This window comes from Pangasianodon hypophthalmus, chromosome 23 (assembly GCF_027358585.1).
Source record: "Pangasianodon hypophthalmus isolate fPanHyp1 chromosome 23, fPanHyp1.pri, whole genome shotgun sequence".
NCBI lineage: Eukaryota > Metazoa > Chordata > Actinopteri > Siluriformes > Pangasiidae > Pangasianodon > Pangasianodon hypophthalmus.
The window spans coordinates 18,547,041-18,562,626 of record NC_069732.1 but is presented as its reverse complement, the minus strand read 5'-3'; the positions used below and the strand labels follow the sequence as shown (position 1 = coordinate 18,562,626).

The 15,586-nt window shown below is 40.4% G+C and overlaps 1 protein-coding gene across 3 annotated transcripts in view; it reads left to right on the top strand.

The window, feature by feature from the left end:
• pde4a (phosphodiesterase 4A, cAMP-specific) overlaps window positions 1–13,930 on the top strand; it is a 57,632-nt gene extending 43,702 nt beyond the window's left edge. For 2 of the 3 annotated variants that reach the window (XM_053228365.1, XM_053228366.1), the window contains 9 exons: window positions 854–947; window positions 1,105–1,268; window positions 1,361–1,459; window positions 1,592–1,756; window positions 1,888–1,987; window positions 3,066–3,220; window positions 3,317–3,439; window positions 4,951–5,133; window positions 9,268–13,929. In XM_053228365.1, the coding sequence (XP_053084340.1) occupies window positions 854–947; window positions 1,105–1,268; window positions 1,361–1,459; window positions 1,592–1,756; window positions 1,888–1,987; window positions 3,066–3,220; window positions 3,317–3,439; window positions 4,951–5,133; window positions 9,268–9,750 (1,566 nt within the window). In that variant the 3' untranslated portion in view covers window positions 9,751–13,929. Of the gene's footprint in view, window positions 1–853; window positions 948–1,104; window positions 1,269–1,360; window positions 1,460–1,591; window positions 1,757–1,887; window positions 1,988–3,065; window positions 3,221–3,316; window positions 3,440–4,950; window positions 5,134–9,267 lie in introns of all 3 variants that reach the window. The other variant, XM_026929895.3, reaches the window with a different exon arrangement.
• The last annotated feature ends 1,656 nt before the right edge of the window (window positions 13,931–15,586 follow it).

The following is a 15,586-nucleotide window of genomic DNA, read 5'->3' as shown; positions in this document are numbered from 1 at the left end:
CACTTACAAACTGGCAAAGATGGTCTACCAGCTCGGTCAGCTTGGCCGGTGTTTTGGCAGCTGGTAGCTGTTCAGGCTATGCTGGATTCTTGCAGGTCAAATTGTTATTTTGTTTGTACTGTCCAGAGCTTGCCCATTATTGCCCACTTGAATTATTAGGATTGGAGTAATTGTAATATGATTTGCTTACTTATTGACAATGTTTTATGTTTTATAGACTGGAATGTTTAGGTGGTGTTCTTTGAGTTTAGATGGCCTTTTGGTAGACCATTATATTTTCGGGCTGTCTGTCCGTCTGTCCATCTGTCCATCTGAGATTCTTGTTAGCGAGATATCTCAAGAACGAGTTTGTAGGACAGATGAACTGATTAGATTTTGGAATTGATCCAAACAGGGTCAAGGTTACAACAAGGTTAAATGTCTGAAATAGTTTTTCTTCAATAGTTTCCTTACTGTTTAAAGTACATTTTAAGAGTATTTGTGGCATACAAATTAGAAACAAGAAGGACTGGACTTTGGTCGAGTTCTATTTTTTGTCAAAGAAATTTAATGAATACCTATAAATATCTATAGCAGCATGGACTACACACCAGAAATCTCATGATGTGCTGTATTCTTTTACAGTCTATTGCTCTCATATCATTCTATATTGATTATTGCTGGTAATGAAAGCATGCTTACTCACTAACTGTAATTATTGTGAACACCACTGGTAGACAGTCATTTGTAATTTTCATTAATTCTTGTCCAGTATTACATACCAAGTATCATTATAAATACTGTAATATAATCCAACCCTACTATGTTACTTTTCATCAGAGATATTGATCATTCTCCTCTCTCTGTCCTTCAGTTTAAGAGGATGCTAAACAGGGAGCTGTCTCATCTGTCTGAGATGAGCCGTTCAGGGAACCAGGTGTCTGAGTACATCTCCACTACCTTCCTAGGTGAGTGAACTCGCTCGTTCTGTTCTACAGCATCTAGCCCAATTCTGCTGCTATTTTTAACTCCATGGAGCTCCAGCTTTATAGCAACCAAAATGTTGCTCTGCAGTTCCTACATCTTTGTTGATTTAAATTTATGAGGTCTGTGTATGTTCCTCAGACAAGCAAAATGAAGTGGAGATCCCATCCCCGACACTGCGGGAGCGTGAGAAGCCCATGTGCCATATCAGTGGCGTGAAGAAGCTGACACACAGCTCCAGCCTGACCAGCAAGGCTCTGCCACGATTTGGGATCAAGACTGAGCATGAGGATGCACTGGCCAGGGTACTGATTGCCTTCCTTAACACATAAAAATGTCTTTAAGCAAGATAAGCCGGATGGTCTCATGTTAAAAGATATTTGTATGCTTTCTGCAGGAGCTGGATGACTTGAATAAGTGGGGCCTTAATATTTTCCGAGTGGCTGAGTTTTCCAATAACAGACCTCTGAGTTGCATCATGTTTGCCATCTTCCAGGTACTTGAGCTGATGAATTTCTGGTTTCTGTGCTGCTCCCTAGAATGTTACTTTATTCATTAAATTCTGGTTAATGTTGCTAAGAGAAGCATAGTGTACCACAGTACATGTTGTTTGTTGGTCTCTTCCAAGGAGCGTGATCTGTTAAAGACATTTCGTATCCCTGTGGATACATTCATTACCTATGTGATGACGCTAGAAGATCATTACCATGCCAATGTGGCCTACCACAACAGCCTGCATGCAGCTGACGTCACACAGTCAACACATGTGCTGTTATCCACGCCGGCACTGGACGTAAGTGCAGTTTTTCTCATACAGTTAGATCTCTGGGTTGCCCATCATTGAAACGATACAAATCCACCAGATTTGTTGCTGGTATGAGTCATGGTGCATTGTGAGTAGATTCTATTACGTCTCTTCAACAGGCTGTCTTCACTGATCTGGAAATTCTGGCTGCGTTGTTTGCTGCTGCCATCCATGATGTGGACCATCCTGGAGTTTCCAATCAATTTCTCATTAATACCAGTAAGCCTTCACAGTGGAAAATTATAAATTATACGAATATCAACATGATCAGTTTGAATGAAATCTTGAACTAAGTTTGACTATAAATAAGACTCTGATGAACAGTTTTACAGCTACCCTAGAAGTATCTCCTAAAAAGACAAGCATATATAGTCTAAAAAGGATCATGTGAAGTCAACTAATAAAGGCAAATATGATTAAAACAAACTGGGCATGCCAAAATGATCTATAATCTGTACTACACACCTACAAACAAGGTAGCACTGACTAATAAAGTGTCCAGTGAGTGTACATCATGTCTAAAACCCACAGCACTGCTGTCCCTAAAAAACTCACACCAGGACTACACCCACCAACCAAAGCTAAGATAGACATATGCAACTGATGTGCGGTCGGCGTTCCAGTTTATGCCAAAGGTGTTCAGTGGGGTTGAGGTCAGGGCTCTGTGCAGGACACTCGAGTTCTTCCACTCCAGCCTTCACACACCATGTCTTCATGGAGCTCGCTTTGTGCACAGGGGCATTGTCATGCTGGAACAGGTTTCAGCCTCTTAGTTCCAGTGAAGGGAAACTGTAATGTTACAGCATACAGAGACATTCTATACAGTTGTATGCTTTCAACTCTGTGGTAACAGTTTGGGGAAGAAACACATATGGATGTGATGGTCAGGTGTCCACATACCTTTAGCCATATAGTGTAGCTAGTGTAGCTGTACCTGATAAATTAAGAAGGAATATCCTAAGTGTACCTACTACAGTGCCAGCTGAGTATATGCATGCATGTGTTAAATGCCTGTTTTGAATTATTGTTCGTGTATTTATTTGCAGTACTGGATCAAATTATTTATGACCAAAATATGACCTTGACTTTTCTGCATACATAAATATTGTCTGTAATTGTCATGTCTCCTCTACCTCCCACACTGCTTAAACTTGTAAAACTTTTAAATGTTTTTTCACACAAACAACAATCAACACAACCAGTTTCATTAAAACAGATTCATAATTCATAGATTTTTAATTATTTGCTGGAAAAGCAGCCCCACAACTGCTTGACCTGTCCATCTCTGTCTTTGCAGACTCAGAGCTGGCTCTGATGTATAATGACGAGTCAGTTCTAGAAAACCATCACCTTGCTGTGGGTTTCAAGCTCCTCCATGAAGACAACTGTGACATATTTCAGAACCTGAGCAAGCGGCAACGCCAAAGCCTGCGCAAGCTGGTTATTGACATGGTGAGGCACTGCTGATGTGGTGTGTTTCAATAGAATTAATATTAGAATTTAGCTTTTCTTCTGACCCATGGTCTGTTTTTTTGGTTGTCTTCTAAGGTACTGGCAACAGACATGTCCAAGCATATGAGTTTGCTGGCGGATCTAAAGACCATGGTAGAGACTAAGAAAGTGACCAGCTCAGGAGTGCTTCTGCTTGATCATTACACTGACCGCATACAGGTAACACAAGCACTTCTGTAGAGACACTGCTTTAAACATGACTAAAACCAACAGCATGAGATATATTACGGTACCTGGAGTGTACCATATTTTCTTCTTATTCAGTCTTTGCTAATTCCCACCCATTAGGTAGTTCTGTCCTATCTCCTACCAGGGAAAGTGTGATGAGAACTGCTGCTCTTGCAACATCATAGGCCAGAGTGGTCAGCATATGTTAAGTGAGCAAGTTATAGTAGTCCAATCTTGAGATGATAAGGGGCTGAACAAGCACCTGAGTGTCCTCAGTGGACAGGAAAGGCCAGATCCTCAGCCACATGTTTTAAAGGAGAAACCTACATGACCAAGTCAGGTTAGCAATGTGAGGCAAGAAGGATAGTTGGTTGTCCAGAACTAGCCCAAGGCTGTGTGCATTATCAGATGGTGTGAGCTGATTGTTGTCCAGGGAGATGATGTGAGCAGAAAGATGAGTGTCTGAGGGAAGGAAAAGAGAGGCTGAGTTGAGTGTCTTCAGCATAGCAGTGTTTGCGCATGTCCCAGCTTGTTAGGAAGCTGGGGTCAGAGTGCAGGGTCAGCCATGATACGGCACCCCTGGAGCAGAGAGGGTTAAGGGCCTTGCTCAAGGGCCCAACAGTTTGCTTGGACATGAGGCATAAAACGGTAACCAATACTGGCCAATAATCCAGTTACGTTTACAATTGCCCAGATGCGCGACCGATTAACGTTGTACAATTAAATGTTGCTACTGGTGGACATAACTAATTTGTTTTATCTGGGAAGCTTTTTATTTTTTTATTCTTTATTTTTCTTATGAGAATATTTTTTAGAGAAACAGTAAGTAGTTTTTCTAGTTGTTTGAATGGAAAATTTTAAGAATTGCATGTTTATTTTATAAAAAAAAAAATCAATCTTACTCATTCTATTGAAAGGTGCCAGTAATTTTGGAGCTTACTGCAAATCATTTCTTTTTCAGTATTTGTGAGACAAGTGACTGACAAAAGCCTGCTACCTTTAATCCACTATGAAATTGTCAGAAGCTTTATCAGGTGTTGGTGTGTAGTATAAATCCAGCTGAATGTGGCGTCATCCGTACACTTCCTCCTGAATCATATGCAAGCTGGAGGGAATCTAATAACATGCCCTCATGTTTATATGTGGTCTTTAATCATCCTTTCCAAACTTTTCATAACCTGTGAGGTCAGAGCTCTAAGTCTGTAGGCAGTGAGGGTGTGGACTTTCAGACTGCAGACTGCAATAATTGTTAATATATTTTGCTTTAATGAATACTAACATTTCATTTTGAAGACAGCTGAATGTTTTGAAAACCAGTATGTGAATTTGTATGTAGTTTTTGTTCCTTTCCTTGTAATAAAAAAATGAATATAAGTGAATAATGCTTCTTTGGAATGGTGATAATTGCTTATTGCATCTTCAGGGCATTTTAATTTAAAAGAGGAGCCTCATATTTAAATTATATTTGTATGATGTGTATGTATATATGTGCTTATGTGTAGGTTCTGAGAAACATGGTGCACTGTGCTGACCTTAGCAACCCCACTAAGCCTCTGGCAGTGTACCGGCAGTGGACAGAGCGCATCATGGAGGAGTTTTTCCGGCAGGGAGACAAGGAACGTGAGCGTGGGATGGAAATCAGCCCCATGTGTGACAAACACACTGCATCTGTGGAAAAGAGTCAGGTACATACACAATACACACAAACACACACACTAGGGACATAACCGAATATTAAACAGATAATGTGTTCTAAACAAATAAAAATACAGATTACGAATATGACGTGCACTATACATTTTTTAGAAAGCCTAGCAGAAAGCTTCACATTGAGACTAGGTTTGTGCATTGGGACTGGAATCCCGCAGCATGAAACAAAAAAGTTCTGTAATGCGAGCACAAGTGAAAGTATGGAGCTATTGGGCAGCTCTCTCTAATGACTCTCACTGTGTCCCAGCTTCATAGCAGAATATGGTACAGTGAACTTTCTGATCTTTCTGAAATGTAGCAAACCCAAAAACTAACGTAAATCTGATCAAAATACTATTAGTTGGCTATTGTTGCCAACTATGAACAACAGTTATGTGATTTGGGAAAGACCTTGTTGTTTTGAAACATAGTTAGTCATGTTAGTCACATTAGAAAGAAGATAGAAAGTTTGTCAGAAAGTTCTACAGGACATCTGGTTCAGGAGTTGAATAAAGTTAGGTTGTGCAAATTGCAATTTGTTGTTATAATTTGTGAATTTAAAAGTGATTTTTCAGACGCCTTGTTTTTTTTTAGCCTTTTCCACTGTTTCCATGGAACAAAACAAAAAATAACACCAAACGAAAACAATTCCACCGTAGACCATTCCCTCTCCCAGTTTAAATATAAATATGAATACAGATATGAATACTTGGAGTACTTAAAAGTTAGACAGTGGCATTGTGTTAACTCTCATTTCAAAAATTAATCACCATTTTAAGAAAAATAATGCTATTTAATTGTGTAATTGTGGTCCTAGGAATAATAATCACCAAGTGCATGTGTACACATGCTGAGACCTTCCATCAAAGTCACATAGTGAAATATGATGCAGTATTTGCTATAAATACTACTGCAGAGTCAGTCGAGTCGCCTGATTCATAAACTTGGATGATATGGACTTGTGAGAAATGCCTACATTCAACCAATAGTACACCACAGTCATTTGGCCAAAAACATGTGCAAAGTGAGCTTATCCCCAGGGCATGTAGTTCTCCCACTTTGCTAAAGTGATTGCTAGCAAAAAGGCAGTTTTTCAGAGATACCCATTTCAGTTTGGTATCTTGCCTAGGCTTGTAAGGAGGAGCCTTAAGGGACTCCAGCACAAGAGGGAGATCCCACACCAATCTCTTAGGGAATTGTGGTGGATGCAAAAGCCTTGTCCCTTTCAGAAACACTGTAATAAGTTTATGAGTGCTCAGAGAAGTGCCATCCATGGTGCTGTGGTGCACTGTGATGACTACCATATATACCTTTTGAGTAGATGAGAACTTGCCACTGTTCAGCAGTCCCTCGAGAAAAGTTTTTGGAACTCAAGCAATGAATTGGATCCAGTGAATGGGTGCACAACATTTGTGGGACAAATTCCACCTGTGGGCATATAAGACCCATAAACCACAGGCTCTCCTGTTCAGGAGTGTTTCCTGGACTGCTGGGTCACAAGTTTCACAAGGAAAAACCCTGCATTTAATAAACCACAGTGTCAATGACAACAACTTCTTCTGAGATCATCCAGTTAGAGCTGTTCCATATTTACTAAAGGGTGCATCCAAGATTTAGCCTATTTTTTAGCCAGTGTAAAAACAGGCTTGAGTCAGTTGATCAGCAAACAGAGTATCAAAGACCCGAATAAAAAAAATAGGAACGAGAACATGGGAATGAGAATGACTGCAGTGCTGGATGTCAGTCACTCCAGCAGAAATGTTACTTGTACAGCGCTCCTGGACATATAAACACTAAAAACGCTAAATGCTAAAAAAAAATGCTAGAACTCTGACAGTTCCTACTCATGAGCTCAGAGCAGTGAATCAAGCAAGCGGAGAAGCTTCCACGTGCAAGTGTGCTTCCATCATGCGTACACTCAGCAGTGACACGCAAATGCTTTGGCTTTTCAAGTTGAATTTTGAGACTTTGGGGTCAGAAATAAGAGGGATGTTCCCACGGCATTTATTGCACTGATGCATAGGAAATTTTTGGTGCTGTGGGTTGCTGAGCACCATCCAACACCATTTTAAAAGTGGCTGCCATGGCTAGATTCGAGTCTGTCAGCTGCATGTGTGAGCTGGCAGAGACCAACCCAGACCCATCTGCAGACATTTCTGAGACCGGAGTTGAACATGATGATTGAACAATCTGTTATCAGTTTAGAAGAATCTCACAGATGTGGCTGTAGACATAGCATCCTCACACACCAAAGGGGAGCAAGGAGGTTGACTAGTCATTGGGCTATAAGGAGGGCTCTGTTGAAGGACATGAGCCTTAGAGTTGTGTAGTCCTAAAACACCTATATCAGCTATGTCTGCTGCCAAGATGGTAATTTGCCTAGAATGTCACTGAGACTGTTTTTGAGCTTTGTGTCCATGTTGTGTGACTAGCAAACAGGCTGCAGGACTTGAGCTGGAATTTTGAACTTTGAATCAGGGTCCAAATCTGCCAACTAAGCAGACCATGGCAGCACCTGCACTGCCATTCAGTCAGCGCAAAACATATAAGAGTAACATACTGTGTCCTGTAGATGGTCAATGCTGAGATATTGATCACATAGCTTGTGTCTGCCTTCAGCTTTTAAGGGACAGACACTGCACAAGTGCCATCTGCACAAACGCTAGTACTGCACCTTAGAAACCAACCAAGTAAAGAGAATGAAGGGTCTGTTGTGTGGACAGAAAATGGGTATTAGCAGAAATCCAGGTGACTTAGCTGATTCAGCAGAGAACAGTACATTTCGAGGTAACACACTCAACCTCTCATCACATAGCCACAGGCCGGCTAGCAGGAAAAATGAGAGGTAAGTGTCGATTTAATGTGCAGAGAGGGAAGGCCTACTTGAAAACCACCAGAAGGCATGTGTCTGAGATTCTCATTAGTGTGATGTCTCAAAAACAATTTGTATCCTACTTGTTTGTAGGATTTATATGGACTTATTCTGGACAGTGGTGGCTGAACGGTTAAGGCTCTGGGTTACTGATTGGAAGGTTGGGGGTTCCAGCTGCTGCTGTTGGGTACTTGAGCAAGGTCCTTAAACACATCTGCTCCAGGGGCGCTGTATCATTGCTGACCCTGCGCTCTGACCCTAGCTTCCTAACAAGCTGGGATATGTGAAAAACTGTATTTCATTGGCTCTGTACTCGTACTCTGCACAATGACAATAAAGTTGAAGCTAATCTAATCTTTATAAGCAGCAGATGAACTGATTGGATTTTTTAATTGATCCAAACAGGGTCAAGGTCACAATAAGTTCAAGTATCTGAAATAGTTTTCTTCACTAGCTTCTTTAGTGTTTGAAGGAGGTTTTAAGGGTATTTGAGGCATACAAATCAGTAACAAGAAGGACTAGACTAGTTGGTGGAGGAGGTATCCTTGTCGATGCCTATGGCTTTGAGTTCTACCTGCTTTGTAATATCCTCGACTACTTGCCAGGGATTTCTCCTGCTTTCTATTAGAAAAGCAACATTTTGATTTTGGTCATATATCAACCAGTAGACACCCAACCCTGTCCAGTATGTTTTTTTCTTCTTAACCTAAGCCCAAATCCTTACCAGCCAACAAGTCTGTTATCCTGTGTATCAGTACTACAGGGTTAGCTGTTAGTATAAACATTAAGCATTGACTTTAGTAACCTACCTCCAAGGACAACAAAGCAATTTCAGGAAAAAAAAAAAAAGATGGCTACCGAAGGAAAATTTATTTGGAAATTAACCTATTTTTGTATTTATGAAAATGAAATATCCATGATCAATGAACAGTTCACCTTGACCTCTGAATGGTTACTGGTTATTCGGAGTTGGGATTTGGGGAGCTTTGTGACAGCCTCATTTTCTCAGCCTGAGCCTGGAATTGAGGCAAATTGCAGCATAAACTAGCCACATGTCCCAGGTTTTACAATCCAAATTTTGATTTGAAATAATACATTGTAACACCAGTTTCAGTTCTGTTAAAGATTAGGAAGTGATGAGATATGCATTTTACGTTTACCCAGCTATACACTCATGCTCGCTGATGTGTGATAAAATCTGTACCTGCCAAGTCTAACCAAGTACCTCATAACCTACCTTTTTTCTTATCTCTTATAGGTGGGCTTTATTGATTACATTGTGCACCCTCTGTGGGAGACATGGGGCGACCTAGTGCACCCTGACGCTCAGGAAATCCTGGACACCCTTGAGGACAACCGGGACTGGTACCAGAGCACTATCCCCCAGAGCCCCTCGCCCCCTCCAATCACCGATAATGAGCTTGACTCCTGCACAGACAAGTTTCAATTCCAGCTTACCTTGGAAGGTGAGCCAGCTCAGGAGGCTGGGCCCAACCACAATCATATAGGTGGCACTGAGCAGGAGGTGCCAAAAGAGCTGAAGGAAGGGGAGAATCCTGGGGGAGGACAGGATGCCGGTGGTGGAGAGGAGGTAGTGGCAGTAGAGAGGGGAGGGAGGAGGCGACTGCAGGTTCAGTCAGTGGTAGAGGAAGAAGATGAGGAAAGACATTCGGATGCGAGTCCAATAGAGGAGGCAGAGGATGAAGAGGAATCGTCTTTCTCACCTGCTGACGATACGTGAGGCTCAGTAGCTGTCAGGAATATCGTAGGAGTGCAGGTGGTCCCAAGAGAACTCTCTTTTTCTCTGTACCTTACCCTCTACTTCATGGCCATACCATGAACAAAACAATATTTCTGCACCAACTCAATAAAATATTTAATTTTATTTTTCAAAAAGGGAAGAAAATAATATTATCAGAGAAGTAATTCACACAGCAACTGTAGATTTGGAATGGGTGCTGGGCCCCTTTCTGGCAGAAGGTAAGAGTTTGCATGGAGGAATACAGTTTTAGTGGTGTTTCAAATGGGTCATTTAGACCATGTAGCACTCTGGAATTTTGGTAGATCCCCACACACGTGCATTTATACCAACATAAAGATGCAAACATGCATACCCACACATCCACAAAACATTTTCAGTCTAATCTAATCACAAAAGATATGTGCACACACCTGGGGAAACTTTGAAGGGATTTGGGATCTCTTTGGAAAAAGCCATCTTAAAAGGAATACCAACTATTTTCCATCTCAGTAGTTGTTTTAATGCTCAGAAACAGCTTTTAATGCATTCTGAGACTGAAATCCTCAGAAATTACACGATTAGTTAAATCAGAGTGACTTATTTTCCATTTCTGTCGGAAATAAACCCATAAGGACACCTGCTGCAGAGAGACAGAAGCTTTGGCTGCTGCTGTGGAGGCGGGAGGATGGGGAAGTGGAAGCATGATTATCAAGTTCAAGTGGCACAAGACTGGACCTGTGGCACAGGTCTGGCCCCTTTTTTCCCTTTACCAGGAGTGCTACCAGTGTGAGATGGCCACGTGCCTTTCTGAACCATCAGCTTCAGCTCTGGAGCTGCCGTGAAGCAATGCATCGTGGGATAGTGGTCTTCTTTTGTCTTCATTTCTTGATTGTTGCTTGTTTCAAGCTCTCTCTCTCTCTCTCTCTCTCTCTCTTTATCACTCTCTCTCGCTCTCTCTCGCTCTCTCACTGTTGTGCATGATTGGAAGCCTTTCTGTTATTGTGTTGAAAACCTCATTTTATTATGTAAGGTCTTCCTTGGTTGCTTCCGTTCTTGTCGAACATTTTGGGGACTGAATTAAGGAACTAGCCATGGGAGTTGCTCATGGTCTACTGTCTCCTACCACATTTAATGCAAACAAGGATAGTCACTTTTGAGAATAAGCCATGTTATTCTTCGGAATTTATGATTTTGCCTTCTTTTGAATTACATTTCAGGATGGTCCTGTGAAAACAGCGGAAATCACAGAATCCTTTCAATAGCAGCACAGATTCACTTTCACCTGCTCATATAATGCAGCCATGCTCCATCACAGCCAATAATATTTTCCATTTTGGCTTACCAAAGGAATGGGTGGTAACTAATACCTTGGCTGAGGGATTGGTGGAGAGTTGCAACTTGAAACAGTGGAACTGAGCACAGGGAGTCACATGCAGCCATTATTAAGTTTGATGTTTTTATGCCTTAACACTGCAGGGTTTTTGTATGTGGCACTATGCTGACTGTCCTGAGGCTCATAAGAGATCCCAGAATATTTGTGTTTTGTCTGTACACCTTCACTAAATGTCAGCTGTTTTGTCTTCTCTGATACTAATAGCTATTTTCATTGAATAGCCCATTATTATTGGAATACATCTATCACAAATGTCAAAGTGAAAGGATCACATTTATGTTTACCAGGGTCTTTGAATCTATGTTGCAGTTAGCCTTCATCGAAATAATGGGTTGTCTGTGACTCTGAATGTAACAGTTGACTGGGAAATTGTGGGTATTTTGTGAGAAAACTTCTCCTCTATGGATGTGGTGGCAAGCTGGTTTCTGCTGGTCAGTACCTTAGCTCCAAGTGTGTGCCTGTTGCAACTGAACTTTGACGTTACACCAATATAAATATAGTAACAAAATGCTTGGTTGATTAAATAAAATAATACATGTTATCAGAAGTTATGGTTTTGGTACCTTGGTGAATGGCTTCTAATAAGTTTGCTTGGATGTTTAACTGGCATCTAATTGGTGGATTATAGACTTGTAACCCCAAGGGAAGTAGATCTGTTGTATGAACTGATGACATCCCCACATACATTTGCGTATGTTACCCAAGAAAATGCTTCTGTTTGTGGCTTTTCGTTAACGAGGCAAGCTCTTAAGCAAACAAATACTTCTTGCCATTTTAACACAATACTGTAGCAATTGTTTCTTATAAAGAAATTAATTACTTGCTGCCATTCTTTTTGAATATCAAAAGGAAAAGTTTTCTTTGGACAGTTTGTGTACAGTTTTTATTTTTGTATCATGCTGGTTGGTGATTGTGATATTGAAGAATTGATTACAAGACAATATAAATATTAGACTTATCACTGCTTATTTTGTATATATTGTAATGTCAGTCTGTACATTTAAAATCACTCAGAATTTCTCATTGTCACTGACCGCTTATTATGTTTAGTGGTAATAAAATGTACTTGAATGGTTGAACTTTGCAGAAAAAACCTACACACTCTTTCCCTGAACCTTCTTTTTTAGGACTAGATAAATCCTACAATCACAAAACTGTTTTATATTTTAGTTTTGTTTGATGGCAGCCTAATCATTTGTGAATTCTTAAACCTGCACTTTATTTTGGGTTGTAAGGTGGTTAGTCTAGGTTAAACCACATGTAGATTTATTGTTTTAAAGTGATACAATAACACTTGCACAAGGGAAGCACTTCACATTGCTTGATCCCAAACTTTTCAACCATACCGGCACTCTCTCCCTGCAACCTGACGAAAAAAAAAATAAATACTCTGCAGTAATAATCCACATTGTAGAGGCTGGTAGTCATGAGATTTACAGTAGTTTGACTGAAGGTGTGGCAGACTGATTTGATAAAGATTGTGGCTTGAGTAGAAGAGGGTTTATTTGTATTTTAAGTCACTTTCTTCTAATGAGAATCCTTTATGGAATGACTCTCTGGGCTTTAAACAATATGTTACTTGTTAATAAATGATAATATAAAGAGAAAAAAAACACAACAAAATGATTGTAATATTTGTAAATGATGTTGCTGTAATGTGTATAATGTGTCCAAGTTATTTTATATTATATTATTTTTATGAAAGGTTGTCCTCTGAGAGAACTGAGGTGTCATTTTGTGAATAAAATGCATTTAATAAGCAAATGACTATATATATAGATATATATATAAATATAAAAAACAAATATATAAATATATATCAGTATATTTTTCTTTTGTTTCACTGTTCAGTACTGTAAAGTGTGTTCAAAATACAAATAAAGGATGATTTTTAACAAATATGACGAGAAATATTTTTTGTGCCAAGTTCCAGAGCAGCAATATACACTTGTTCAAATGTTATTATTTATGTTGTCATTATTATATATACATGTTATGATTTATGTTGTCATATCCTCCATGTGTGGCTAGGTATGGCTCCATGTATTTAAAGAAAACCTGTGCCTACACATAAGGGCTTAGGTTTGGTTTTAACATTGGCGATGCTCCCAAAAGGACACCTGGCACTCAAATGCTTGCCGGTTCTGAGACGTCACCACTTGTTGTCCTGCTTAGACAGTGTCATATCTGTCAGCTATATGAACAGTCAGGGTGACATGGGGTCGAGTGGCTCTCTCCACCTGGTACAGAATCTCCTCAGGTGGTCCCACGTGGCGTCACTGAGAGCAACTCGTTTGCCGAAACAGTACAATGGTGTGGCGGATGCATTGTTAAGATGGTGCATACACTTCCAGGGAAGTGCTGTCACCAACACTGAAGTTGTACCCCTGATCTGGGAAAGGTTTGGCAAGGCACATGAAAACCAGTTGTGGTTCTCCCCAGCCCATAATTGGACAAATCACCTGTATGCCTATCCTCCTCTATGACTGATTCTTCCTACACTGTACTGAATTTTAAGCCACTGCTTTCACTAGTTGTCAGAACACCCTAGCGGTTTCCTCTCCAAGCAGATCGGCTGTCCCAAATATATGGCAAGGTTTGGCATCCTCAGCCACCTGTGGACCTCACAGTCCAGGAGACACTTCTGAACACGGGAGCCCCACCACATGTGCCTTGTAAGCCCTTAAGTGTAAACTGTTAATCAGCTGGAGCCAGTGCATTGCCTGATTCCCAGAATCCTCATTTAAAATGGGTATCTCTAAAAACTGCATTTTTGCTAGCAATCACTTCAGCTTAAGTCGCTGGTGAGATATATGCCCTGGCAATACGTTTGCTTTGCATGTGTTGGGTAACCTTGTGGTTGAATTTGGGATTTCTGCCCTTCGTCATATCACCCAACTTTGTGAATCATGTAGGACACATATAGTATATATAAATATATTGTAGTTTTTAATTTGGGGGAAAAAAATGAATTCCACAAAACATTTTTTTCACAATATATAGTCAGTATAATAAGCTACCATAGTAGGCCATCCTGTAATGCATTGTTTCTTGCATCATACTCTACTTTGCCAAACAAAATGTCATATAAAGCAATTTTGTTTTAAATGTGTAACTTCTATGGCTAAATTTTAATAGAAAAATCATTACAGTTTAACAAACTTCGGTGACTTTCTGTAAAAACATTATAGCATCTAGTCGAAGTTATCTGCAGTAATAAACTGTCTTAAAATATCTAATATATTATAATATATAAATTATAATATATAAATAATATTCAGATCCTTGCATCCTGTTTGCTTTGAGTATCTTGCGATTTATCTAGAACTTGAGTGGACTCCACCTGTGGCAAATTCAAGTGATTGCATATGCTTTAGAAAGGCACACACCTGTGTGTATAAGGTCCCACAATTCACGGTGCATGTCAGACCAAAAACCAAGCCATGAAGTCCACAGAGCTCTCTGTAGACCTCTGCGATCAAATTGTATAGAGACATAGATCTGGACAAGGGCATAAAACCATTTCTAAAGCTTTGAATGTTCCCAGGAACACAGTGGAGCATTGTGAAATGTAAGAAGTTTGGAACCACCAGGACTCTTCCTACAGCTCAGTAACCAGACTAGAAGGGTCAGGGAGGTGACCAAGAACCCACTGGGGTCCTCCACAGCGATGGGAGAACCTGACTGAAGGACAAACATCTCAGAAATACTCCATCAATCAGAAATAGTCCATCAATCAGGCCCTTATGGTAGAGCAGCTGGTTGGAAGCCACTCCTGAGTAAAAGGCATAGCATGAGGAAAATGATTCTCTGGTCTAATGAGACAAAAAAATTTAACTTTTTGGGCTGAACTCCAAGCACTATGCCTGGCAAATACTGGATACTGCTGGTTGTGCCACCATCGTGCTATAGGGGTGTTTCTCAGTAGCAGGGACAGGAAGACTGGCCAGAATTGAGGGAAGAATGAATGCAGCCAAATACAGAGAATTTCTTGAAGAAAACCTGCTCCAAAGTGCACATGACCTCAGACTGGGGCAAAGGTTCAACTTTCAGCATGACAACGACTCAAAGTATTCAGCCAAGACAACTTTGGTCTCTAAATGTCCTTGAGTGACCCAGTGCCCCGGTCTCTAAATGTCCTTGAGTGCCCCAGCCAAAGCCCAGATCTGAACACCATAGAACATCTGTGGAGAGACCTGAAGGTTGCAGTTCACAGATGCTCCCTATCCAATCTAATTGCGCATGAGAGGATCTGCAAGGGAGAGTGAGGGAATCTGCCCAAATCCTGGTGAGCAAAGCTTGTAGAGACTTACCCAAGAAGACTTGGTTTTGCTTTGCCATTATGGATTATTTTCTCTAGACTCAATTCAAATTTTTTTTGTATAGCACTTTTTACAATGGACATTGTCACAAAGCAGCTTTATATACAAATCCAGGATATAA